The 27447-nt window shown below is 44.0% G+C and overlaps 1 protein-coding gene across 2 annotated transcripts in view; it reads right to left on the bottom strand.

Annotated features, from left to right (window-relative positions):
• The window catches only part of MIER3 (MIER family member 3), a 33630-nt gene extending 17876 nt beyond the window's left edge, over nt 1-15754 (bottom strand). For both annotated transcript variants that reach the window (XM_056112084.1, XM_056112085.1), the window contains exons 1-3: nt 15707-15754; nt 14109-14133; nt 10028-10173 (exon numbers count right to left, since the gene is read on the bottom strand). In XM_056112084.1, the coding sequence (XP_055968059.1) occupies nt 10028-10173; nt 14109-14133; nt 15707-15715 (180 nt within the window). In that variant the 5' untranslated portion in view covers nt 15716-15754. The remainder of the gene's footprint in view (nt 1-10027; nt 10174-14108; nt 14134-15706) is intronic.
• Nucleotides 15755-27447: the final 11693 nt, after the last annotated feature.

Genomic DNA, 27447 nt, shown 5'->3' with positions numbered 1-27447 from the left:
ATTGCACACTTTTCTGGGGGGGTGGGGGGAAGCCTTCATAAAAAAAAAGACATGCCTTTAAAACACTTCCGATGAATCAATGACCTCATGTCATTTTCATCTTGCTCCCCTGCAGTTAACAGTTGACCGCTTTGACTATTCCCTTTCTAGGGGCTGGGGAGCTCCTTCCACTCCAGCTCACTGGGATGGAGAGGGCCAAAGGATGCAGCACTGCTCATGCTGTACAATGCCAAGGACTGCCAGGACCACTTCTGAAGCTCAGGGGCTTCAGGGCCATCCCTAGTTCTCAGGGGTCATCAGTTGCTGGAGATCACACATGTGTTGCCCGCTCCTGTGCTACCCCCAGTCTCTTGGTTTATCGGGAGACATCTAATGGGAACTCTTGCTGAATACACAGTACCGTAACACTGATACATTCACCTTCAAACATGGCTGATCTTTCATTTTCCTCTGCCCCCACTCCCGCCATATTTTTGAGTAAATCTCCATCACTCCCCTCTGTCTTAAAGGTGAGAAAGCTAAAGATGAGTTTCGGGTTCAAACCCCACAGGCAGCACCACTTTGATACAATCACATACTCTGGCTGCAGTTCTGCCTGTGTTATATATGAAAACCTGTGTCATGCCACACGGGAGTGCCCAGTCTCTGCTTTTTACTTCCTTTTATGATCTTTATGGGTCTAGGAACTAAACCCAGGGCCTCACACAGGTAAGGTAAGCACTGTACTGCTCTTATTTTCTTTCTAAAATTATTTTTAGGACTGGAGAAGTGAGCAGATGATTTGCATGCAGAAGGTCTGTATTTGATCCCTGGCACTGCTTGGTACCCTGAGCATGAACAGACCCCAAGCACAGAGCTGGGAATAGCCCAAAACCCAACAAAAATATTTTAAGCTACCAAAGGACAGTTAAATTATTCAAATAAATATCTTCAGGGGCCAGGGATGTTAAGAGGTAGAGCACAGGCCTTGCCTGTGTTAAGATTCTGAGCTTGATGCCCCGCAAAGCATGTCCCTTCCACAGCACCAATGAAGTCCCACAATAATAAATAATTTCAATGAGTATGACCAGAGACTACCAGGGAGTAGATACAAAACAGCAGGTAGGGCATTTTTCTTGCATACTGCTGACCTGGGTCCAATCCTTATCATCATTTATGGTGCCCCAAAGTCCCACAAGGAGTCACTCTCTAAGCATACAGATGTGGCCCCCAAAAAGGCAAAAAACAAGATGCTAGTTTATTTGTGAAACTTTTTTTTTTTTTTTGCTTTTTTAGGCCACACCTGGCAATTCTCAGGGGCTACTCATGGCTCTGCACTCAGGAATTACTCCTGGCGGTGCTCAGGGAACCATATGGAATGCCAGGGATCAAACCCAGGTCGGCCACATACAAGGCAAACATCCTACCCGATGTACTATCACTCCAGCCCCTTGTGAAACATTTTAAAGATGGATATTGTATACATCCAGTAAGTGATGCTTTCTGGCTTATTTGTTTGGTTTGCCCTTTAAGAACTAGGTCATGAAACAAACGGCATGAAAATGCCAAAGGAGAAAGTGTGAAACATGACTACAAACGATCACTAACTCAGTTGAAAGGATTCAGGATTCAGTGAGGAGTCTGAAAAAGCCAGATGGCTATCAGTCAGTGCCACATGGGATCCAGGTGCTACTACGTGAGCATGGATGGGGTGTCCCCAAGAAATCTGCTTATCACCTCTGCAGGCATGAAAATTACATTTTCACTATTTTGGAGAGATCCCAGCTAAATGAACCTAGAAGAGGGTTGTCAGAATGCTACTGTCCCAGTCTTCAGGAGGAGACAGACACTTTCCCATCAGGCTACCCATGAAAATCCTGACTGACTGGGACTGAAATTGCTCAAAAGTTACTAGGAGAGGATGGAGTCAGCACAAACAGTTGGGAGGTTAGGAGGACTTGATTTTACCCACACTATGGGGTAACCTCACAATTCTTCTTGTAAACCCAAGAACCCCTTGAAGGTACTCAGTAGCAGATTTAGACTCTGGTCCTGTTCTATGCAGAGTCCCTGTTGCCTGCTCCCTTTGCTTCAAGCTGGTACAGGAGAGTGACTTCAGATTCAAATTCAAATTCAAATTCCCACCTTTCCATCAATACAGCATTGATCATTAAGCGCTAGGCAGTATGCAGAGAGCGACCAGTGTTGGAAATTTACTGAAAAATCCCTACTTTCAATAAGTTCAGCCTTGGTGGAAGAAAAGTATCAATTAACAGTGTACCACCATGTGAGGCCTGTGATAATAAATTTTGGAACTGGCACTATAAACTGTGGCTTAGAGGGATGGGAAGCCAGGCATTGCAGAACTACTGCTATTAGATAGAAGGTGCCACTGGCAGGTCCCAGGAGGAGCTAAAAATAGGAAGATGAGGGTGTTTGACAGATGAGGGTCCATCAGTCATCCCAAGTGGCCGTGTGTCAGGATGACACTGCCAGATGCTGGGATGAGGTAAGGTCTTAACTCTTCTACACTTCACAAACCAGAGGGGTAAATACTGACGACACACAAAAACAGAACCACCAACTACGATGACTACAAAGGCAAACAAACAGAGTCTGAAGAGACAAAAGAAGAGAGAGGGCCTCGTTACTTGAGGAGGGCATTTGAGAAGGTAGTGAGCCATCTTCAGTAGAACCCTGAAGTTTGAGAAAAGACCAATTCTGTGAGGCGCGCAGGCAAACACTGCAATGTACTTGAGGCCTGGAGGTGATTCCCCACTAAGCCCCTGGCTAGTCTGGGGAGTACAATCACGAGTAGAACAAGAGCAGACTAGAAAGAGATAGAGCTGGTCACAAAAAACCTCGCGGGACAGGACCATGGACAGACGAAGCACAAGAAAAAGCCCCAGGAGAATTCCAATAAGAAAGTGATGCATGTGGCTGGAGCAGTAGCACAGCGGGTAGGGCGTTTGCCTTGCATGCAGCCAACATGGCCGACACAGGTTCGATTCCCAGCATCCCATATGGTCCCCCGAGCACTGCCAGGAGTGATTCCTGAGTGCATGAGCCAGGAGTAACCCCTGAGCAACGCTGGGTGTAACCCAAAAAGCATGATGCGTTAATTTCTTCTTAAAGGCTGGACAGCTGCCGGAAGAAAAGTGGGGGAGAAATGGAGAGATGAAGCAGGGAGCATACTTAGGATTCTCCCCAGTGGGTTCTACTGGTGAAGCAGACATGGAGAAGTTAAATGAGATATATTCTAAGGAAGAATCTAACGGCTCACTAGATGCGGGAAAGAGAGGGCTTGTAAGATTCCTAATTGAGCAACTGCCTATATGCTATGAACATTAGACAGAAAAGACAAAAACGAAAGGTTTCTGCAGAACAAAAAAAAAAAAATGAGTTCTGCAGAGGACACATATTAAGTTTGAAGACTATAAAAGATCCAAGTGGAAAAGTAAGGTTGGCCAGGAGCCTGGATCTCAGAGGATCAGACAGGGCTAAAGATATAAATCTGGCATTCATTAGCATCTAGAATCTAAATGATATTTAAAGCCACAGGAGTTAGTTGAATGAGCTCACTCAGGGAGAGGATAGAGAGAAAGGGGGTCTATGCTTCTTTAGGGGAACTTTCAGATACAATAATCCACAGGCTATGGGACACGTCCAGAGAATTTTAAACATGATTTGTATTTTGGAAATAGCTTTCCAGAGGGAATGGAATAAGAGCCAGAACGAAGGAGGAATTAGCTAAGCAAAATAAGGAAAAGAATTTCCCCTCTCCTCTGTTCTCAGAGGACCCCTGACTGGGGGCTGTAACGTTCACCTCAGCCACCTAGAAGTTAAACCCACAGCCTCGTTTTAGTGTTTGGCAAACTCTGAGCCATATTCTCAGACCCAAAAATCAGTTTCTTGCCTTACTTAAGAGTATGAAAGTAACACAGAAAGCTAAACGGGCTGCCCATTTCTGGCCTAAGAAGTTTAAATAGCCACAGCACCTTTATGAGACAGAAGCAAAGAAAAATGAGGGCAAAGGGTAAATGGGAGATGATCAAGACTTACAGTCAAAGTTAAAACAAGACGTTTAAATAAGATTATTGAGAGAAAAAAAAGAGAACACAAAAGCTACAACCCTGGGGAATGCCATCAATTAAAATATGGTGAGGGAGATAAGCCCATAAATACAACTGAGGGAGCTATCAGAGAACTGGGAGAAGCAGAGTGTGTAAGTTATGAAGAAGGAAGAATGCAGAACCCAGGGATGGTCACCTAGGTCAAAGAGCAAACAGCTGGATCAAGTGCGAAAAAGACAGATGGAGTCTTAGCATCTGCCAATAGAGAATTCTTGGTAGCCTTACAGTCTATGAGGAGAAGTTGAATGGGAACGGACCCAATAAACACAAAAGGAGAAGGATTAAGTGCACCACAGGACCAGAGAGAATCTGTTGCAAACATGGGGAATGTTAAGAGGAGGATTCTATGCCAAAATTAAAAAATTAAGTAATGAAATGAGAGCTGAGGGGGGTGGGGACGGGGATGGAATCTAGGGGTAAGCCAGGGATATGTCAGATAAGACAGACTTTGGGGACAGAAGGTAAGAAGGAAGACTGAGAATGAAAGTCAATTCTGCGTGTGTGGGAACCTCAAAATAAAAGGTTCTGAGTGATCATTCAAGAAAACCCTACTTACCCTCAAAAGTCAAAAGCATGATCACTGGCTGAAGGAGGTGACCATCTTAGTGGAAACTTTATAAGCATATTGAGGAAATGATCCAAAAAGGGCCTGGATGCTAAAATGGAGCAATTATCTGACCCAAACCAAACTTTCTTTCTGTGTGGTGCTAGGGATCAAATCCAAGATCTCACACATGCAAGCAAAATAGTCTATTGATAAGCTACATTCCTGGCCCCTGTACTAGAACATTAAAAAAAAAAAAAAAAAAACCAGAAAATGCTGAAGCATTTCACAAGTGGCTTTTCTATCAGAGCCAATTAATAAGGCACTTAGCCCTCCCCTCCGAAGCATACATTTTTTCAAAATTATGTTAGCAAATCTCAAAGTCTCCAGGATCTGTGGTGATTAGATATTTTGAATCAACACCTTATTTCAATTATAAGGGCTTTTCTTTTTCACAAGTATTTTTTTTTGTTGAAGAAAGGGACACATTTGAGTCAGATTGCTCTTTTAAGTGAAAAGCTTTATAAACTGAAGGATTTGTAACAGAAAAACTATTAAGGGACTAGCTGTTTACTACTAGCATGAGCAAATCACCTCCGCTTACTCATCCAACAAGAGTGTGTGTGTGTGTGTGTGTGTGTGTGTATGTATATATATGTATATATATATATATACACACATATGTATATATATACATATTATACAGGTGCCAAGGCATTTGCCTTACATACACCCAACTCCGGTTTAATCCCCAGGACTACTGGCTATGACTCCAATCCCACTAACACCCCACGCAATATTCATCTACAAATAGAAAAATAGCATGAATTCTCTTAATCCCATGATACATTATCTTCACATATCAGAAAACCATTACTTCACAGAGTAATGCTCTTCCCTGTCCTCACACTCTATTTCTAAATCTATGGAACATCTTATAACCAATCAATAAGGCTTGAGAGCCCCAATGCAGGTAATTGTACTAGTAATCAAGAGAAAAAGCTGATGAAAATAAAAAGAAGAGAAAAAAGCCAACACGCAGCACGCTGGAGTGCTGTGGAGTGTTCCTGTGAAAATAAACAGTAAAGTGCCTTTTGGGACAAGGAAATAATCCCAATATTCTTCTAACACAACGAATGAGGTCGGATGTACTGAACAAAACGGTCTAAGTGAGGGGCTGGAGAGAGCAACATGCTGCAGCCTGCGCCTTCCGCGTGCAGGAGGCCCAGGTTCAGTCCCAGCTCATGGTCCTTCAAGCACCTCTGAGGAGCCTCCTACACTGCAAGCCAAACACACCGAGGTGTAGCCAAAAGAACAAGGGGGAGAAGAGGGAAAAAAATTGTCCAAGTGAGTCTGATTCTAATACCAGTCTGCTTATCTTAAATTTCAGGTAGCAGAGCTGGAGAGATAGCTCCGTGGGCTGAGCACATTCTTGCATGTGGGAGGCCCAGATTCAATCCTCAGTCAGCAACATGGGGTCCTCCAAGCACCACTAAGAGGGACCCTAGTGAGCTTGGAGTAGCCCCTGAGCATTGCCAGGTGTACCAAAAAACAAAATCCAGGTAGCAATAAGGTAGATATAACTTTTATTTGCTCGAGCAGGCCCAGTAACGTCTCCACTGGAGACTTTGTTGTTACTGTGTCTGGCATATCGAATACTCTCGGTAGCTTGCCGGCTCTCCGAGAGGGGCGGAGGAATCGAACTCGGGTCGGCCATGTTGGCTGCGTGCAAGGCAAACGCCCTACCGCTGTGCTACCGCTCCAGCCCATAGAAGGGGGGGGGGGGGGGCGCGGAGAAGAAAGGAAGCAGTTACTTCATCAGTCTAAGTGGCAGAAAGATTATTTCTATTTCTCATTTCACCATAAACATCAGGTAGAAATTTTATTTTAAAAAAGCAGATATAGGGCCAGGAAAATAGACCCAATGGGTTAGAACAAATATTTTACATGCAGGAGCTCCTGGGTCTATGAGCTAGGAGTAGACCCGAGCACCGTTAGGTATGGCCCAAAAGTCAATTTGGAAAAAAAAAAAGGCAGATGTATAAAGACCTCTTAAAAAGGTATAGTTCAAAAAGATTACTAAACTGAAATCTCACAGGCAACAATAACATGATTAAGTTAAAATAAAGGCATCACATAAAACCACTTTAATGTTTAATAATGAAAAATAAGTGACATAATCTATTCTCTATATTTTTACCCAAGTACTGCAGTAAGAAACCGATTTGTTCCCCTCTTATTCTCCACAACATATGTGCTAAAATTTTAAGTACCAAAATAGAGGGCACATTTATAAGCTATCAAGTTTATTATAAGTATAAAAATTTATTCAAGGTCTTTTGGGGTCTAGACTTGCAGTATTTAGGGGCTATTCCCAGTGCCGTGCTGGCCCAGGCACTGAACCCAGGGAATCCCGCATGCAAAGCACACATACCAACCCTTTGACCATCAAGCCCCTAAGACAACTAACACGCACCAATCATAAGCAATTCAGTAAAATATATTATTTTAAAATATTTAAAATTTTCTTCTGAAAGTTAAATGGTCCTTGAAGCCAGGAATATGGCTCAAGTGGTAAAGACCCTGACACGCATCCACAGTACCAAATAACCCTCCATCCTCAGCACTTCGGGAAGTAGTCCTGGGCACCTTGGCAGTGCTGGGAATGGCTATACTTTAAAAAATAATTACTATTCTATCAGTTTCTCTATTTTATATTTCACTAAATGTCACCAGAGACTAGAGATCACATCTGCACAGTTATACATTGCTATAGATAAGACATCACTACAAAACCTGAAAATACAGCATTTACTAAAAAAAATGAAAATCACAGAAATGGGGTCTAATCATTTCTACGAAAAGCTAATTGAGAGATGTTTGATCATTGTCTTAAGTCCTGCTTAAACTACAATGCCTAGCTTAAGTCAAAGGAGACCGAGGAGGTCCACTGCAACTGCAGCCTATTTAACAGACAACAGAAATGTCTATTCTGAAAAGCCGTCTATGAACTCCACAGACGGCTAAACACCTTTGAGAAATATATTAACCCTGTTTCTCACAGCTCTCACTGGTTATCACTTTCACAGTTCATAGCACATCATTAAATATCTTTAATCCTATTTGTCTAACCCCACATTAAAAGTTCCTGGAGGGGTTGGAGCAATAGCACAGTGGGCAGGGCATTTGCCTTGCATGCAGCCGACATGGGTTCAATTCCCAGCATCCCACATGGTCCCTCGAGCACCACCAGGAGTAACTCCTGAGTGCATGAGCCAGGAGTAACCCCTGAGCATCGCCGGGTGTGACCCAGAAATTAAAAAAAAAAAAAGTTCCTAGTGTTCAAGAACATTGAAAAACTGCTCATTTTTCGCAATCCCAGGGCTTACCCTGGTCCTTGGCTAAGCAGTAATGTTAGCTGGATTACAGATATTATTCTATGCAATCTACTCATACAGGGCTGGAGCGATAGCACAGCGGTTGGGCGTTTGCCTTCAACGCAACCAACATGGCTGACCCGGGTTCAATTCCTTCACCCCTCTCGGAGAGCCTGGCAAGCTACCGAGAGTATCTCGCCCGCACGGCAGAGCCTGGCAAGCTACCCATGATGTACTCGATATGCCAAACACAGTAACAACAAGTCTCATGATGGAGATGTTACTGGGCCCGCTCAAGCAAATCGATGATCAACGGGAGGGCCTTTTTTTTTAGTGCCTACTCATACAAGTAGAAAGAAATAGTTTGAATAAAGCCAAGACAGAATATAAAACATTGAATATTTTCTCTCATTAACAGGTAACATTTTATCATCACCCTTTAAAAGAAGAATGTTATACCTTCTTTCTTGAATACTTCCTAATTTCAATTTTATCTCTAAACCCAAATCTGTTCAATCTTTTTAGAATGCATTTTTAAAAAATGACTAACTGTAATTGTGTGTGTTTGATCAATTTGCGAAAGATATGTGTTCATAAAAGTTCAGGTTTACAAGAGCAAGCCAGAAGCCTACAGAGTGTGTCTTTTGTTTTCTGTGTAGTAATATGAGGAAGATGTTCCTTTCAAAGAAAATTTGACAATCTTAAAAATGAAATACTACTGAATATTATTTTGGAAAATTCCTGTTATTCTGGGCTAACTGGATATTCAGAATATGGCTAATTTATAGTTAAGTACAGTCCTCCATACTGTTAAAAGATGACACCTATAGAGACCTTTTCTGTAGTGGTGATATAAATACGTTTAAAATTCACTTCATTTGAATTTATATTGGTTTGGATTTAAAAAGGTATGAACTATTTATTCCTGACAGAAAACTGGGGGATACAGGGAATAGGAATAGGATATTACGAATTTACATTTTAAAAGAGTAGAATGTTTTCTCTCTCAACTTTCTTATAGGATTCACCAGAATACGTTATTTGAAGGAAGAGATTAGACTCTGTATCTACCTCAGCACTCAGTTAAAGTTCAATGTGACTTTCAGCAGAATAGCATAACATGATATGAAGAGGGCTGGGACCGAATTAAGAGCTCAGTTAGGTTTTCTCCGTCTCAATATTCTTTGTGTGTGTGTGTGTGTGTGAATATTCTTTTCTCTAAGATGAAAAGTGAAGGTGCGTCTTCTTCACTGTGATGATATAAACTTAAAAATTAGGTTAACAGGTATAAAATAATTTTGGAAAAGCAAATGAAAATACGTTGGGCTGAACTGAGAGAGCTGTACAAGTTATAACGCTCGCAGGAGGACCAATGTTCAATCCTTGGCATGGCTTCATCCCCTGAGCACCTGAGGGAGTATCCCTCAGCAAGCACTGACCGTATGGTCCACCTCTCCCCACACAAACCTATATATATATTTTGTATGTTTATTTAGCAACTCTTCAAAATAATGGGAATAAAAATCAGTGGCACTCCTTAAAAGTTTGGTCAAAATGAGGGGCAAGGAAATGGTTCAAGGGGCAGGGGCAAATGTTCTGCATACGGGAGCTCTTAGTTTCCTTGTCCTCACATCATACGTAAGTAGTGCTGGGAGTGGCCCTGGAGCACTGCCAGTTATAACCCCCAAAACCAGGGGGTAAAAGTTAAGTCAAAAATAAAGATGCTGAAGGCCAGAGAGATAGTACAATGGGTAGGGCATTGGCCTTGCACACAGCTGACCCAGGTTCGATTCCCAGCACCACCTATGGGCTCCCAAGCCCACCAGGAGTGACCCCTGAGCACAGAGAAGGAGACCTGAGCAAGGCCAGGTATGAGCCAAAAGTCGAAAAAATAAAGATGCTGATCCTAATTTCAGACAAATTGCAAAATACGTTACAACAGAATCTGTCTTTACTATAAGTCTGTATTAAAATGTTAAAGAAAAATTCTTTACCTTTTCTAAGTCTTCAATTTCAGAACTGAAGTTTTTTCCTTCATCCATCATTTCCTCTTCTTCAAGAGTTCTTTCATCATCATAGTCATGGACCAACATCTCAGCAGTGGGGTCAAAATCATGATCCTCAGAAGATAAAGACCCAACTGGAATGAAACAAATGAAATAATTTTGCATAACAACTTCATTTAAAAAATGGCTTTGCATGTCTATATGAACTTTATTAAATGCATTTACTATATATACTTTACAGAATAAAGACCACAGTTCTAAAAAGGTATCTAATCAGCAGAAAAAATAAAAGTATGTAATTTACAAACTTTCATGAGGATACAGTTCATGAGAACACAATTTATAATAGCAGAAGAAGGGTGATTTAAATGGAGTAGCCCTAAAAAAATTTCTAGAGGCCGGAGAGTCCAGCAGTTATGATACTGCCTGGCATGGCTGACCCAGGCAGAAGATCCAGAACCCAAGCACTGCTAGGAGTGAGCCCTGACCACAGAGCCAGGAGCAAGCCCAGAGCAATGCCAGGTGTGGCCCCCAAACCACCCAATTCCACACACACAAAAAAAAGTTCCAACATAAAGTCAAGCTTATTTATCAGCTTAATACATTTGTCTAAAAATTGAGGCTGGAGGATGGCTCAAAGGGTTGGAGTAAAGGTTCTGCAAGCAGGAGCCTCAGGTCCCATTACCACCTCAGAAACACTAGATCCCAAAAACATAAAAGTAAAATTAAAAAAAAAAAAGACCCACATTTGTTTAGAAACAGAAAAAAATCTGAAGATTCACAAATGGTGGCTTTCACAAGACTGTTACATACTAAAACTAAACACTTCAGAAGAAGCAAACAGATTTTATAAATTTCTAATTGTCAATTATAGTTGTAAAATGTAAGAAAAATCTGGTATAAAATAAACAAATTTCTGTGAGGCAATTACATAATAATTCAATCTTTAAAAGCACTATTTTAGTGGCTTGAGAGATAGTACAGTGGGTCGATGGAAGGGTGCGTGCCTTGCACATGGCCGACCTGAGACTGTTATCCGGCATCCCATATGGTCTCCTGAGCACTGACAGGAGTAATTCCTGAGCGCAGAGCCAGGAGTAACCCCTGAGCATCACTGGGTGTGGCCCGCCAAATAAATAAAAATAAAAGCAGTATATTACTTTCACATATATGACTGCACTAACAGTACTCCTCTGTAAGAAGCAAGCATCAAACCATAGAGCATAACAATTCTTGGATTACCAATAAAGTTCTTAAGATTATAATGAATGGATTTACAAAATCATTTGCTCGAGCGGGCCCAGTAACGTCTCCATTGGAGACTTTGTTGTTACTGTGTCTGGCATATCGAATACTCTCGGTAGCTTGCCGGGCTCTCCGAGAGGGGCGGAGGAATCGAACTCGGGTCGGCCATGTTGGCCGCTTGTAAGGTGAACGCCCTACCCGCTGTGCTATCGGGCTCGAGCAAATCGACGATCAACGGGAGGGCCTTTACCTTTACCTTACAAAATCATCTGTAAAGGCTTTGGAAGATAAAATCCCATTTGCAGCTTGATTTAACCAAAATTTATTGCTAGTTTTTTAATAGCAAATATGACATCAATAGGACATTTAAAAGAACAAGAGGAGGGGCTGGAACGATAGCACAGAGGGTAGGGTGTTTGCCTTGCACGCAGCCGACCCGGGTTCGATTCCCAGCATCCCATATGGTCCCCCGAGCACCGCCAGGAGTAATTCCTGAGTGCATGAGCCAGGAATAACCCCTGTGCATCGCCGGGTGTGACCCAAAAAGTAAAAAAAAAAACCAAACAAGTGGGAAAATTAAATCCATAATTTCAGACAAATCAATATTTTGAAAAATAGGATTTTCCCATTTTAAAAATTAAGGCATCAATTTCCATCAGATCAGTGTTTCTCAAAGTACGGAAGGAAAGATCAGGATTTTGGGAGTAGAGGAATGAAGTAGAAAGAAGCATCTGCAACATAAGTCTGATTCGGGTTTTTGATCAAGCTATTTGATATTTAAAATTCCAAATAGCTAAGAATAATGTAAGAAAAAAAAAAAGAATGTAGGATCATTAACTAGGTCAAAGACTTTTCACCATTGAAAATACCTCAAATACAATTCAATTTTTCAGGCTATGACTTTTAGGAAACCTAATCATTAGTTCTAAAAAAAAAAAAATTGTATGGAACTTGATTTCTTTAACGCTGAAAGACATTTATTCATCTGAAAACCTGTTGAAATATTACGGTTTCAATTTAATTTTTAAAGAGAAAGATGCATGCCTGTCAAATTGCTCAAAAGCACACATCCACCATCCCAGTTTTTTGGGGAAACAGGGAAGAAATTTCTGGAAGCCTCTGTAGCATGCTTCAAATGCCAAGGAGGAAACAGATGCAACCTTTCTACCTTTTCTGAGGGCAAAGCTCTTGCATTCTGTAACCCTCTTACCACCTCACAGAGCAGACAAGAATCATCCAGAGCACATAAGTTATTCAATAAGGGACAAAAATCGTATGGCCCAAACCAACTAATCCTGGCTCTATCCCAGGTATCTGAGACCTGACAGAAGTTTTGTTAACTTTCTGACCTGAAGTTTAATTTTTCATTTGTAAATGAAAAATTACAGAGTTGGCTCAGACAGCCTCTAAAATTTCTCCTAGCTCTAAAATGCTCTAATAGATCAGCTAAGTAACTAAAAACCAGTTAAAAGTCTGTTTAAACACCAAAACGTAGCTATCTTTCTGCTTCCCCTTTCCCCCCCATTCCATGGATGACTTCTTAAAAGCAGACTGATGAAACATGGAAAATTTCCATTATCATCCAGATGTTTGGCATCACATACATAAATATTCTTTTCCTGGAACCAGCTAATAACAACAACAATTGACTCAATTAGTTTTTAAAAACAAAATTTCAATATAAAGATGTTGCTAGCTTTTTTGTTTTATTTTTATTTTTTTGCCATTTGGGGTCATACCCAGCGATGCTAAGGGGTTACTCACGGCTCTGTGCTCAGGAATAACTCCTGGCGGTGCTCGGAGGTCCATGTAGGATGCCGCAGATCGAACCTGGGTTGGCCACGACTTGCAAATGTCCCACCCGATCCCACCCCATTGCTATTTTTAATACAATGAATTGTTCACAATTGGGCACCAAGTTCTAAGACCTGGGAGCCCACCCAGGCTCTGCTTGGATGGACTTCAGATGTGTGGCTCTCTATAAAGTCTCCTCAAATATAAAATAAATTGGGTTCATTCAGGGGACCTTTTCTGGGGTTTTGGGAGGGAGAACAGGCAGCCAAGAGAGACATGCTTCAGAAATTCTATATTAGGGACAGCGGGGAGGGGCCTACCTTGTACTCATAGACCCAGGTTCTGTCCCCAACATTTCATATGGTCTCTGAAGCCCCGCCAGGAGTGATCTGTGCAGGGCCAGGAGTAAGCACTGGGCACTGCCGTATGTGGCCCAAAACCAAAAACAATTCTTTTTTAATTGCTGCTTGCCTGTGCCAAACTTGAAGACTGTACTTTTTTTAAAGACATCTTTACCTAACTTTCCATTTAGAAGTAATCTACTGGGCGGCTGTTGGTTATGAAAAACGTGTAAGACAAGGCTGAACCGGGGAATCATGATCAACAATTGGTATAAGCAACATCAAAGTTCGGACAAAGAACCGACTTCTCAAGAAAGCAAAATTAAAACTCTAAATCGCTAGCGAGGGCAAAGTTGCTCAGGGATTGGCTGGTTCAGGCTTGGAGAAAAAAGAAAAAGACGTGTCCGAATTAAAGGCACTAAACAAGTCTGCCAGCAGCATTGTAAAATAAATAAATAGATATTTTTCAACGTGCATACAAGGCGGGGGGGGGGGGGGGGGGGGGGAGTAGACTATTTCTTCCTGGGAAACCTTAATTACCAAATGCACATATGCACATTCAAACTCTTCAAACCAAGTGATGAAAAAACTCGCAGGCCTGATTTTGGTGAGAAAAACCTTTAGCAACAGCTTTTTGGAAAGCCCGTTACCCTCCGGGGGCCCACTGGAGGTGAGAAAACAGGACAAACCTGGGCTCGAACTTCCAAAAGAAGCCTAAGGGGGGGAGAGGGAGAGAGAGAAAAGAACGTGGGTTAGGTTAGATCGCTGGGCGGGCGGCGGGGCGCAGAGGAGGCGGAGTCCCGCGCGCCACCGCAGCTGCCAAAAGTGCAGAGACGCAGCTCGGCTCCGGGCGCTCCGGGCCCCGCTCCCGGCCCCGCTCGGGCCCCCCTTGGCCGTCCCGCTCCCTCCCCGGGTCCCCCGCGTGCGAACTCGCAGCGCCCGGGACACGGCGCCCCGGAGCCCGCCGCGCAACTCCGAACCGCCCCCTTTGGAGCGCCGCAAGTTGCACCGCGGAGCGGCAGAACCCAGACGTCGACTCGCAGCATCGGCGCCGGATCCCCGCCAGCTCGGGGGGCGGGGGGCTCCCTGCCATCGCCGCCCCCCCGGCCCCCCGCCAAATCCCACCCGGCTTTTCGAGGCGGTCCCCAAGCACACCTCGTCACGCAACGCTCCCCGAAGGGGCTCGACCACCGAGCCCCCCTCTCGACCATGGAATCGCCGGGAGCCCCCCTTCCCCAGCGCTCTCCGGGGCCCCCCCAACCCCACCCCCCACCCCGAGCGCGGGCGGGCTCGCAGTCCGACACCCGCCCCGAAGCCAAAGCGCGCGTCGCACCCCCCACCCCCACCCCCGCCCCGGCCTTTCCCGCCCCCTCTCCCGGTCCGAAGACGCGGGCCACCGGTCCCCCCCCCCCAGAAGCTACTTCTTTCCGAGGTGCTCAGTCCTTCCCCGGGGTCCTCCAGAACCCCCCGGCCCGGCGAGCCCGGGGGCTTCGATGGCGCCCCCGCCTCCCACCATCCCCCCCCCCCACACACACACGCACCGCCACCTCGACCACCCGTCCCGGGGACCGGGGGGCGCTCGGCCCGCGTAGCTCCACCAGCCCGACCTCCCACCTCCACGCCGGGGGGAAAGCGGGGCCGACGGGGAGCCCCTGCAAAGAGCAAGAGCGTCGACGGCCCGCGGCGGCTCCCCGACGTCCGCGCGGCTCCCGCACCTCCAGGGCTGCGGGACGGGGCGTCCCGCTCGCCTCCCGCGCAGCCCGGCGGCCGCGCATCTCGCCCGCACCGCGCCCGCCGCCAAGTGGAGCGCGGACTCGGCGGCGCCGCAGCCGGGGTCCGCGGGGCCGGGGCGGCCGAGTCCCCCTCCCGCAGGGCAGTGGCGCAGCCCGCTCCCCGCCGGGCAATTCGGCCGCGGCGGGGGGCTCGGCCGGTGTCCACCCACCCGGCCCGGGGAGGCGGCGCGGAGGGCGCCGGCGGCCCGCGGCGGCCACCCGGGCCGCGACGCCGCGCCCCGCCCCGGAGCCGGGCTCCGCGGCGCCGGCCACCCGCTCCCGGCCGGCTCGGGGCCGGAGCCGCCGCGGCCTAGTCCCGGAGGGAGCCCGCGCCCGCGCCCGCTCCCGCCCCCCGGCCGGCCCCGCCGCCCGCCGCCGCCCCGCGCCCCCGCGCCGCCCCGCCGCCCGCCGCGGGGCCGCGAGCGGCGCCCCGGGTGCCCCAGGCGGCTGCGGAACTGCGGGGGGCCCCGGCCGCCCGCCCCGGCCCGCCGCTCCCGCCCGGTTCCTCCGCTCACCTCCGCCATATTGGTACCTTTAGGGCGAACGAGCAGCGCCGAGCCCAGTCCCCGGATGGGGCGCCTGAGCCAATCGCAGCCGCCGCCGCCGGCCGCCCGGCACCCGCCCGGCGGCGGAGGCGGCTCGGCCCCTTATAGGGCAGGGCGGCCCGCGACGCCCCCGGCCCCGCTCGCACGCCCACCCCGCCGGGGCCCCGGCGCGGTCCGCTGCGCCCGGCGCCGCCACCCGCCGGCCGCGCTCAGGGGCCGCCTTCGCCCCGGCGGGCTCCGAAGTTCCAGCGGGACCCGGACTAGCGGAGCGGACGCCGGGCGCGCGGGCGCGGGACACGTCCACGTCGCGACGGCCGCGGCCCGCGGAGGCTCGGGGCCGAGGGGCCGGGCTGGAGGTGCCCGGGGACCAGTCGGCGGATTGCACCGCCCCCGCCCCCGCCAAAGAAGGGGCGTCGACGGAGCGGGGTGCAGACCCACGAAGGGACGAGCGGCCGCTGGACGGCGCGGCCCCACTGGAAGCCACCCGGCACTTTGCCGTGGAGACCCGCGGGCACGAGGCTTGCAGACCGCCGACGCTGGCTCTGGGAGTGGACGGTGCCGGTGCCCCGACAGGCTCTGGGAAGTTGTGATGGTACCCAAGAGAAGGCAAGCCACTCACGGCCAGGAAGGGATGATTAAAAGATGCGCCTTGTAAAATGCAAAGTACACATACCAAAAAAAAATTTTTTTTTCCAGATGACTTAGGTTATCACCAAGCAGTCCAGGAGATGACCCCGAGGACCTTGGGAAGGACGGAAATACAAATCAAAAACCCTGAACCGAATCTCAAAAATGCCCCAGACGTCTACCCTTCCCCAAACAGTTAACGTCTGCTTAGGGTTAGGGAAAGGAAACTAGCTCCGTGGGTTGTGGGGGTGTGAGGGTGAGTGGGGGAGCAGGAGGACAAGGTTAACTGGCTTAATGTGCTTCTGTCCACACCTGACGGCTGCTTGCACGCCACTGGAGAAAGGAGAAAGTAAGCTAACTCTAGATAGGCGCATTGAACAACTCTGAGCAAAGTACTCCAAAAACTATTCTCCAGTATTCTCCAATCACTGTTAGCCTCCACAGAGGTAGATCCTACAAGAAGTTCCAGTCGACTTGCCTGGAACAGGATTGTGCTGAGACCAGAAATAATGTATATGAAAGAGAAAACTTTTGCAAAAGTTAAGTCTGCCCCAAGGTCCATTGATAAGGTTCAAACCAAATCAAAATAGTGTGTTAGGGTCCTCAGGAGACTTGGAGAGCAGCTTCAGACAATATGCCTCTTCTCCAACTGTTAAACTGTATATGGTAAGTGATGGAGTTGACCGCTTAATATCACAAATGAAGAGATTTTTAAGAAGCCGAAAGCTTTCATATTTTTATTCCAAACATGGATGATCTGACTTTAAACCCAGGGTGGCCTTCCTTCTCCCTCTAAGGGCACAAATGTAGGAGGATGAGGCAAGAGTCTGGATCTTGGACAAGAGGGGCGACCGCTCTGTTGCACATTTTTGCCAAGGCATTTCAAAATGAAATTCACTCCGCTGGTAAAAGTTATTTATGTATGGAAATTTTAGGGGAAGATCACTTCACCATTTCAAAACATCATAAAGCCATGGAAAATTACACTTTCCCTGCTGTGAAAGATATCTTTCGACCTTTTGTCCAGTCAAATAACTCAAAAACAGCTGAACTTTGAAACCAGAGGCTTGTTGGCACACATCATATGCACAGTCCTCACTCAGGCGTAAGAGTTTTCATAGTAAAAAGAGACTTGAAAATTGAGTTCAAACGATTAGCTTTGGAAATGGGGTCACGAGCATGCCCTGTGGACAGAGCCCTTAAATAGTACTATGAGCCACTTGACCATAGACTGGCTGTGAATCCAAGTCAAGACGAAAGCATCTCCAATAATCAGCCCCAGGTATTGAAGACTCGGAGCAACTGTCACTTCCTAGCAAATGCAGCTATAATTGTAGCCCTTGGTTCCATTTTGCCATGCCAGAAATGTACGGACGCCTCCACTTGCATGAAATTAGCTTCAGCAGAATCTCTATTAAATTGTAAAGGTTTTGTGTGCATGTTTGCTTATCTGCACTTGATCACAGTAAAATGTTTATGTCATCCTTGTGTAAAGAAAGATTCATACAAATGTGATGCTTAATTAATTCACTGAGCTTAGGACACACAGTTTTCTTTTGATATACTATCCAGTCTTGCATCCCATATTCCTTTTATAATAAAATGTGTATATACATGCATCTTTATTCTTATTGTTGACAAAACTTCCAGAAGTTGGTACAAATAAAAAGTTTCCTGTTCCAGAAAAGTTGAAATTAAAGATCACATTTTATTGCTATTATCCTGTCACCTACACAACAGGCGTCATTATATAAAAAGTGAATCCCATGCTGGATGCTGGGGATGAAAGGGATCACCAGGAACATTTCTATACCTCAAAATTTTAGGATGGAGGGTGGGGAGATAGTACAGTGGGTAAGGCACTGGCCTAGCATGAGGCTCGCACAGGTTTGATCCCCAGCACTGCAGATGATCTCTTGAGCTTTGCTGGGAGTAAACCCTGAGCACTGCCAGACATGTCCAAAAGCAAACAAAAAAATTCTTTAAGTTATTATTATACAGGTGTATGGGAACCAGACCAATGAGAGTGCAAAACAAACCAATCTCCTTTGGAGAAAAAAATAAAATGAGTCCTCCAACCATTTTTTGGGGGGGGACGGGGAACCCACCCAGAAAGGATTATGAATGTGTTTGCAGTAAAATATACAAAAAAGGAAATATAAAAAATTAGGATGAGTGAAACTAATTAGACTGGGGGTTATCACTTGAAAGGAAAACATAGAATAAGAGTATGGCAGGTAATGATATGTAGCACAGTCACAGTCACAGTCTTCCGGTTGTTCATCGATTTGCTCGAGCGGGGCCAGTAACATCTCCATCGTGAGACTTGTTGTTACTGTGTTTGGCGTGTTTGGCATATTGAATATGTTATAGGTAGCTTGCCAGGCTTTGCCATGCAGGCAAGCTACTCTTGGTAGCTTGCCAGGCTCTCCGAGAGGGGCGTAGGAATTGAATCCAGCTCGGCCGGGCCAGCTGCGCACAAGGCAAACGCCCTACCGCTGTGCTATAGCTCCAGCCCATATGTAACACACACTCTGAGAATTCAACTATAGATTTGACTATAGCTCGAGAGAGTCGAAGCAAAGGCATGAGATAGCAGAACAAAAGAAAATACAATCCCTTGTTATTCTCATTGCCTTTGGGGAGAAATAGGAAAATTTCTCAGTAGAAACATGATTCTTGGGACATCCTTTTTTTTTTTAACTTTCTTAATTTTATTTTTATAAAGTCGCTCACAATAATTTATTACATTCAATATTCTGACACCAGTCCCACTACCATTACACCTTACCATCACCATTATTTCTAATTTTCCCACCATCGCTCTTGTAGACATCTTGAAGCAATGTATCTGCACTGGTTGTGAAAAAGGAACGAAGTAGCTTCACACTCTAACAGATTTCCAACACGGTCTGTTTTGGTACCCGTCCATGACAGCTTATAACTCTCTAAAGTTAATATTTCTTTTTTGTTTTTTCTTTTTGGGTTCACACTCGGAGATGCTCAGGGCTTACTCCTGGCTTTGCACTCAGGAAGTACTCCTGGTGGTGTTCGGGGGACCATATGGGATGCTGGGAATCAAACCCTGGTCGGCCGCGTGCGAGGCAAACGCCCTACCCGCTGTACTATCACTCCAGCCCCTAAAGTTAATATTTCAAACCCAAGTATCTATGGTAGGCAACGCGATGAAGGGGTGAAACAAAAGCAGAGACAAGAGTAAACCACTAGACAGTAATTCTCTAAATGGAACAGATGCTGTTTACTTGCATCAAACTGACATTTTTGGGTTGTATTTTGCTTTTGTTTTGGGGCCACAGCTGGCAATGCTCAGGGCTTATTCCTGACTCCGCACTCAGGGATCACTCCTGACAGGCTCTGAGGACCATATAGAGTGCCAGGGATCAAACGTGGGGCAGGCTCGTGCAAGAGAAGTGCCCTACCCACTATCCTATCACTAAAACTCAGTTTTGCATCAAAATGTGAACCCACAAGACTTCCAGGTAGTCTGATTTTCCAAGAACCACATGAAAGTTTTTATATGGAAAAATTTTATATAAAATCTGGTTTTCAAGCTTGTCGATTAATTTTAAAAATAATACAATGGATAGGAAATAAATCAAGTTGAACATACTAACTGTGTGCTTCCAGTTTGCAGAAATCTAGAACTGTCTTTTAATATTTTTTCTAAACATGACTTTGGACTACGATGATTTTAAGTCCTCTCTCTATGAGATCAAACTATTTACAGTTTTGCAAATACTTTTCCTGTTTGACACTCTAGTATTTTTGTTGTTATAATAAATGACTATTGAGAAAGCTAATCATTATAATAAGCTTTACCTAGATAAAAATTATTTATTGAAGGGAGACAGTCTGCATGGTGACTGAAAAAAAAAAAAAGAACATTCGGAGTTGAATTAAGTGAATCCTCACTTTGTTATTTTAAAAATTAAGGAAATATGATCCTTAGACATGAGAATCTACCTAACCCTTAAGTCAAGGATGCGTTTTATAACATATCTTTGTAAAGAAACCCAAATAGATTTTCTAAGTCAGTTGCTTACATTTAAGAGATATTTTCCAAAGAATATTGAATAACGGAATACCTTCCACTTACCCATGTTGATACCTAATTTTTAAATTTTAAGCTTAATTTTTAATATATATAATTTTTTATATATCCAAATATAATGCAGTGGTAGTTATTTTTTGAGGGATTTTGGTTTGGTTGGGTTTGGGGGCCACATCCAGCATTGCTAAGGACTTATTCCTGGCTCTGTGCTCAGGGATCACTCCTGGCAGGCTTAGGGGGCCTGTCAAATACTGGGGATCAAACCCTGGTCAGCTGTGTGTAAGACAAACACCCTTATATCACGCATGTGGTTATTTTTTTTTAATTTTTGAGGTGCTGGAGTAATAGTATAGCAGGTAGGGCTTTACATACAGCCAATCTGAGCTTGATCCCGGGCACCACATATGGTCCCCTGAGCATTACCAAAAGTGATTCCTGAGTACAGAGTGGGAATAAGCACTGAGCACCACTGGTGTGGCTCCCAAACCAGAGACAAACAAAAAGACCCTTGGGCCAGAGAGAGACAGCAATAGGGCTAACAGGCATATTTTGCAAGCAGGATGCCTAGGCTCAGTTTGGTTTCCACATGTTCCCAGAGCAACAATGGGAAGGACCCCTGAGCACAGAACTGAGAGTAGATCCTTCCTGAACACTACCACAAATGGCGTCCAAAGTAAAATAAAGAGATATAACTCAGTGTATGAAATGCTTAAGACCAGGGTTTGACCTCAACACTACAAACTTACTACACACGTAAAAATCTTGTGATAACACTTAAAAATGTGTAAGATGAAACCTATATACCACATGGATCATGGATCCATGGATCCATCATTCTTAGACAAAAAGAAACATTGTAAAAAAAAAAAGTATTTGTTTATTTTATTTTAGTTTTGGGGCCACACCTGGCTGTGCTCAGGACCTACTCTTGTTTATGCACTCAGGAATTACTCCTGGCAGTGCTCAGGATGTCGGGAAGTGAACCCAGGCCAGCTGTGTGCAAGGCAAACACCCTAATTGCTGTACTATCATTTTGACCCTAAACAAACTTTTTTATTTAACAATAGGAATTTTAGATTCCCTTTTCTCCTTCAACTTATATTTTCATTCTATTTTCTCCAAAGGATTTTATTTCAGTGTGTGCTTTACACCCAGAGTCTTTTGTTGATACCCCATCTTCCTCTGCAACAAAAGTATTGCTATAGGGGCTGGAACAATAGCACAGCAGGTAGGGCGTTTGTCTTGCACTTGGCCAACCCAGGTTCGATTCCCAGCATCCCATATGGTCCCCCGAGCACCGCCAGGAGTGACTCCTGAGTGCATGAACCAGCAGCAACTCCTGTGCGTCACCTGGTGTGACCCAAAAAAGCAAAAAAAAAAAAAAAAAGTATTGCTATAATTTGACATTCAAAATTAATAAATTTTCTTTCCATTATCAGTCCACTTGTTATTCATTCACAATTCAAAATAATATACCTTAATTAACATTTTGATTGAGATTTATAGAATAAAAATGAAATTACATTTAAATTGCTTTCTTTTTTTTTGTTTTTGGGCCACACTTGCTTTGCTGGGGATGGGATGACTATACTGTGATCAAATCTAAAGCTTCCATGTCCAAAGCATATGCTCCAACCCTTTGTTACATCTTCTGGGCTCCTGGAATTTCAGAATTAGACAAATGGGAACTATAATATTCTCAGATTAAGATGAATGGAAACTTTAAAAAAAATAGTTCCTTATACCTGCTGATGAATTTTATTTTATATTTGGGAATGAGTCTAACATCTTTTTTATTCTTATTCATAAAATATAAAGGACCCAAAGATAGAGCTTCAAGTATAAGCCTATCTAATCTTTGACAAAGAACTACGAATTTAAAGTGGAATGAAAAATCCTCTTCAGAAAATTGTAGTAGGTCAGTCACATGTGAAAACTGGTCAGTCACATGTGAAAAAAAGAATGAGCTAGACCCTTTTCTCATAACATGCACAAAAATCAACTCAAAATGGACTAAGATCTCAATATCAGACCTGACTCCATAAAGCATACTGAGGAAAACATAGGAGAATCCTTCATGACATTGAATCTAGAGGTATCTTTAATGATTCCATGCTATTAGCCAAGCAAATAAAATCAAACTTAAGCAAAAGAGACTACATCAAATTAAGAAGCTCCTGAACCACAAAAGAAATGATGACAAGGATAAAAAGACACCACACAGACTAAGAGAAAATGTTTTCCCACCATTTTCCCACCAGTCAGCTGACAAAGGGTTAACATCTAGGATCTATAAAGTAATTGTCAATATTAACAAAAAAAATCAGTTCCATTAAAAGTTAGGAAGAAATTAATAGACACTTCCCAAAGAAGACAGACGGCCAAAATGATGGGTGGAAGCAGACATTCTGGCTAGGGCGTATGTATTGGAATATTGTATTCATGAAATCCTAGCATTTATAATTGCATAGCACAGTGGGTAGGGCGTTAGCCTTGCACGCAGCCGACATGGCCGACCCGAGTTCGATTCCTCCGCCCCTCTTGGAGAGCCCGGCAAGCTACCGAGAGTATTCGATATGCCAGACACAGTAACAACAAAGTCTCCAATGGAGACGTTACTGGGCCTGCTTGAGCAAATCGACGATCAACGGGAGGGCCTTTACCATTTACAATATAGTAAAATTGTAAACGATGGTGGTTAAAATTCTTTGAATGATAGGAATTAAGTGACTTTATTATTAAACTGCCATTCAGTTATTTGACTCTATATAATAGTTCATGTTGTGATCTTCTAATAAAATTGATTATGTTGGGGGGTCAAGAAGGGTCATACATGGAGATGCTAGGGGCTACTCCTGGCACTATGCTTGGGGATTGCTCCTGTTGGTGTCTGGGGACCATATGGCGTAGGGGATCAGACTAGAGTCAGCTACATGCAGGACAAATGCCTTAATCCTGGTCCCTAATTAACATTATTTTTATGATCTTATACTGATATTTTGATCAACTTCTTTCAGTTTTGGTTTAAAAACAATAGAATTAAAAGCTGCCTGACCTGCAAAAGATTTGCATGAGCCAACCTTTATAGCCCTGAATTATAATCCATTTCAAACTTGCTGAAGGCTAAAAAGACTTGGCTAAAATTTACCAATGACTATTCACTGTATTAGGTTGTTTCTTTTTTTTTTTTTCACTTAGCGGTACATGTTTAACCCACCCCAATATAGTCAACCCAAAATAGAGGAAAAATGAAAATATTCTCAATTTGAATTCTTTCTTGCCAATAAAGTATTTTAAAATAAAATGATTCAGGGCTGGAGCAATAGCACAGCGGGTAAGACGTTTGCTTTGCATGCGGCCAACCCGGGTTCAATTCCCAGCTTCCCATATGGTACCCTGATCACTACCAGGAGTAATTCCTGAGTGCATGAACCAGGAGTAACACCTGTGCATCACCAGATATGACCCAAAAAGTGAAAAAAAATTATCTTATTACCCATATTAAATATACTTTTGAAAAAACCTTAAAGCCATGGATTTAGCCCTTAAAGTTTAATTTATGGGAAATGTCTAAGACATAGCCCAAACTAGCAATGCTTGGCCTCTTCTTCCAACTGAATTGTCAAGTGATACTTTCTTTCAGGAAAAGTCTGACTTCATTTTTCATTACAATGAACCTGTGTAATCTTATTATAAAACACATTAAGGGCTGAAAAGATAATACAGGAGGTAAGTTGCTGCTGTGCATGCAGCTAACACCGGTTTAGTACTGCATATGGTCTTCCCGCACCACTAGGAGTGAGCACTGAGCCAGGAGTCAGTCCTGAGCACTGCTGTTGTAGCCCAGCACCCCCCATGCCCAATCTTTGAAGATAAATTACAAACCATGTACTCTAAGATAGAATACAAAAAAAACAGATAATTCAATATTTTAGAAAATTTTATTTGTGTTTTTGAGCTGTACCTTGCACTACTCAGCCTCTGTAACAAGCATGACTCCTGGTGGGACTTGGGTAACCATATGTAGTGCTGGTGATTGATCCCACATAGGCTGCGTGCAATTAGCAATTAGCACACTAATTGCTGTTCTATGACTCTATCTCCCTCAAAATATTTAAGACCTAATAGAATTATTAGTTCATTTTAAAGTAAAGTATAAAAACAAGAGTAACCAAAATGGGGGCTGGAGTGATAGCACAGAGTGGGTAGGGTGTTTGCCTAGCATGTCGCCAATCCGGGCTCGGTTCTCAGCATCCCATATGGTCCCCCGAGCACGGCCAAGAGCCAGAAGTAACCCCTATGCATTGCTGGGTGTGACCCAAAAAGCAAAAAAAAAAAAAGTAATCAAAATGCAGTTCCTTAATATTTTTATTATTCAATAATGTGGAGCTAAAATTGATTAGCTATTTATATCACAAAGAATATGGAAAAAGTCACATTATTCTTTTGTTAGTATGTACATGTATGTATTAAATGCTATATTTGCTGTGGGAATAAAAATAATTAAGTTATGTATATATTAAAGTTAAATACTTTGTTAATTTCATTCACTATCAAAAACTTTTAAATGTATTTGATGACAGAAAACTGCTCAAATAATCAGGAGTTAGCCTATTATTTTTTCATTTTTTCATTTTGATATTTTATTTAGTGGGCAAGGGAGGTAGGGCAAAGGTCCAAGTGCATCCTGCGTATGTAGGAGCCCTAAATTCAGTCCCTGACATTGCTAGTTTCCATCAAGCACTATTAGAAGCATTCCCCAAGTTGGAGATTGCTTCTAAACCTCTGGGTATGACCCCAATACAAACAAAATAATTTTTTTGCTGTTCTAGGTAGAGAACCCTTGTCTTATTTTATTTAAATCGCAAGTAAAAAATATTATAAAATAAACTCAAAACAGGATATTTATGAGGCTAGATAAATAGTGCTCATAGAAATGTTGATGCTTCTCAAAACATTTGTTTTCTCCCAAAGACTTAATGTATAGGCGATTATCAAGATTGAGATAGATTGATTACTTGATTAAATTTATTTTTTTTACTAAATTTAAATAGTTTTTAATATTTCCTACCAGGGCTGAATTTTGACTTGTCTTTTCTAGAACTTCCCTTGAAGAGCAATGCATTCTTAGACATGATCAAGAGAGAAAGAAGAAAGCTATTAAATGAAAATTGCTCTCCTGTTCATAACCTACACTCCACAATATTCTATATTTGATCTCAAAAAAATTCCAATAATGACCAAAATACTTCACTCCTCACACTACACTTATTAAACTTTAATAAAATATATGACAGGAAGATTTAATATTTATTTAATATGCCACAATTTTAATTTTAATGTGACTTCTTTTTCTCTGTGGATGAGGCACTTGATCCCCCCAATCAATGCTTTATTTGACATTCTTTTATACAGAAATTGGCTTTATAACTGAGACTCAAAGTATCTGTAGGACTGTAAGGTTATGATAAACAAAATTCATTTTCTTGCCCAATAATTTACATCCAATGGGGGGAAAGGCATTAAAATCAGCTGTTTCGGCCATCATGTCTGCCCGGAGGGGAAAGGGTGTTGGTCCCTTCCGCCCTCCTCCCTCTGGAAAGAAAGATGGCGACCACATGGGAGCCTTGTGGACAGCAGGTATGAGCCGGGGGTGTGGGGGCGACTAAAACCTCATGGGAAGGGGGGCGTTCCAGTCCGTCCTTCACGCCCTACCGAGGTCACCAGTTGCCCCCCACGAGCAGCTCTCCAGCATGGCCACAGCCCCAGAAGCACAAGGACTTAATGCAGAACCCAGCAGCTTGGAGCAGAAAAGTGAACGGACTATGCGTTAATCCAGGCCATCATGTCTGTCCGGAGGGGAAAGGGTGTTGCCCCAGTCGCCTTCTCCTCTCTGGATAGAAAGATGGCGGCCGCATGGGAGCCTTGTGGACAGCAGGTATGAGCCGGGGGAGTGGGGGCGACTAAAACCTCATGGGAAGGGGGGCGTTTCGGTCCGCCCTTCACGCCCTACCGAGGCCACCAGTTGCCCCCCACGAGCGGCTCTCCAGCACGGCCACGACTCCAGAGCACAGAAACCAATTTCTTAACTATCTGACTTTCAGTAGAAATACTTCCAGGGTCAATAAGTAAAATAGCAGAAATCCAAAACCAACATTTAATTCTTGAACCCAGCTGTAGAAAGCAAATCACTTCACAATGCTTTTTCAGCATGTCTGATTTGGGGGGGGGGGGGGTAAACTCTAAATAATAGTGGTGAATCTTTTATTGAAACAATGAATCTAATCAAAGCAGATAGAGTGTTAACTAGAATTCATCTGCCCCACAGGGACTGGGAGGGGTGGGGGGTGGGGTTTTATTGGGGTTCTTCATGGTAAAAAATAAGTATTGGTAAAGGGAAATGTGTTTGATATTTGCATGACTGAGACCTAAACCTGAAAGCTTTGTAACCTTTCCCACGGTGATTCAATAAATAAATAAATAAATTAAAATAAAATAAAATCAGCTGTTTCCTTTAAGAGCATGTTTAGGTTATAAATAAACCTGCGGAACAGAGAAATAAGTGAATGCTTTGCGTGCTGGAGGTTCTGATTCTATCCTTAGCATGGTTCCCTGAGCACTGGAGAGAGTGAACCCCAAGCACCGATCTGAGAGTAGCCTTCAAGCATGGGCAGGTGTGGTCTAAACCTCTAACCCCAAAAGAATGAACCCTGAGGTACTAGGACATGTTGATGAAAGTGATCACTTAGTTGACACTTCTTTAGGAGTGGAGCTAAGCTCAGTAGAGGGATCAGGGATGAAATACAAAGAGACAGAGCACAAGGCTACTGTGTGCAAGATCCTGTCCCTGATCCCTGAAAACTTCTGAATGTGGCCCAGGTGACTCCTGAACACCTTGGTGAAACCATTCCCCAAAGTGCTTTCAATGTGTAGGATCTGTGCTGTCATGTCACAAACGTAAATTTTCCAAGGAGGTCTGTTAAATACAATCTAAAATCTATTATATTTCATT

This window comes from Sorex fumeus, unplaced genomic scaffold, assembly GCF_029834395.1.
Source record: "Sorex fumeus unplaced genomic scaffold, SorFum_2.1 ptg000015l, whole genome shotgun sequence".
Taxonomy (NCBI): domain Eukaryota; kingdom Metazoa; phylum Chordata; class Mammalia; order Eulipotyphla; family Soricidae; genus Sorex; species Sorex fumeus.
The sequence above is the reverse complement of the archived record's forward strand: the minus strand, read 5'-3'. Positions and strand labels throughout refer to the sequence as shown.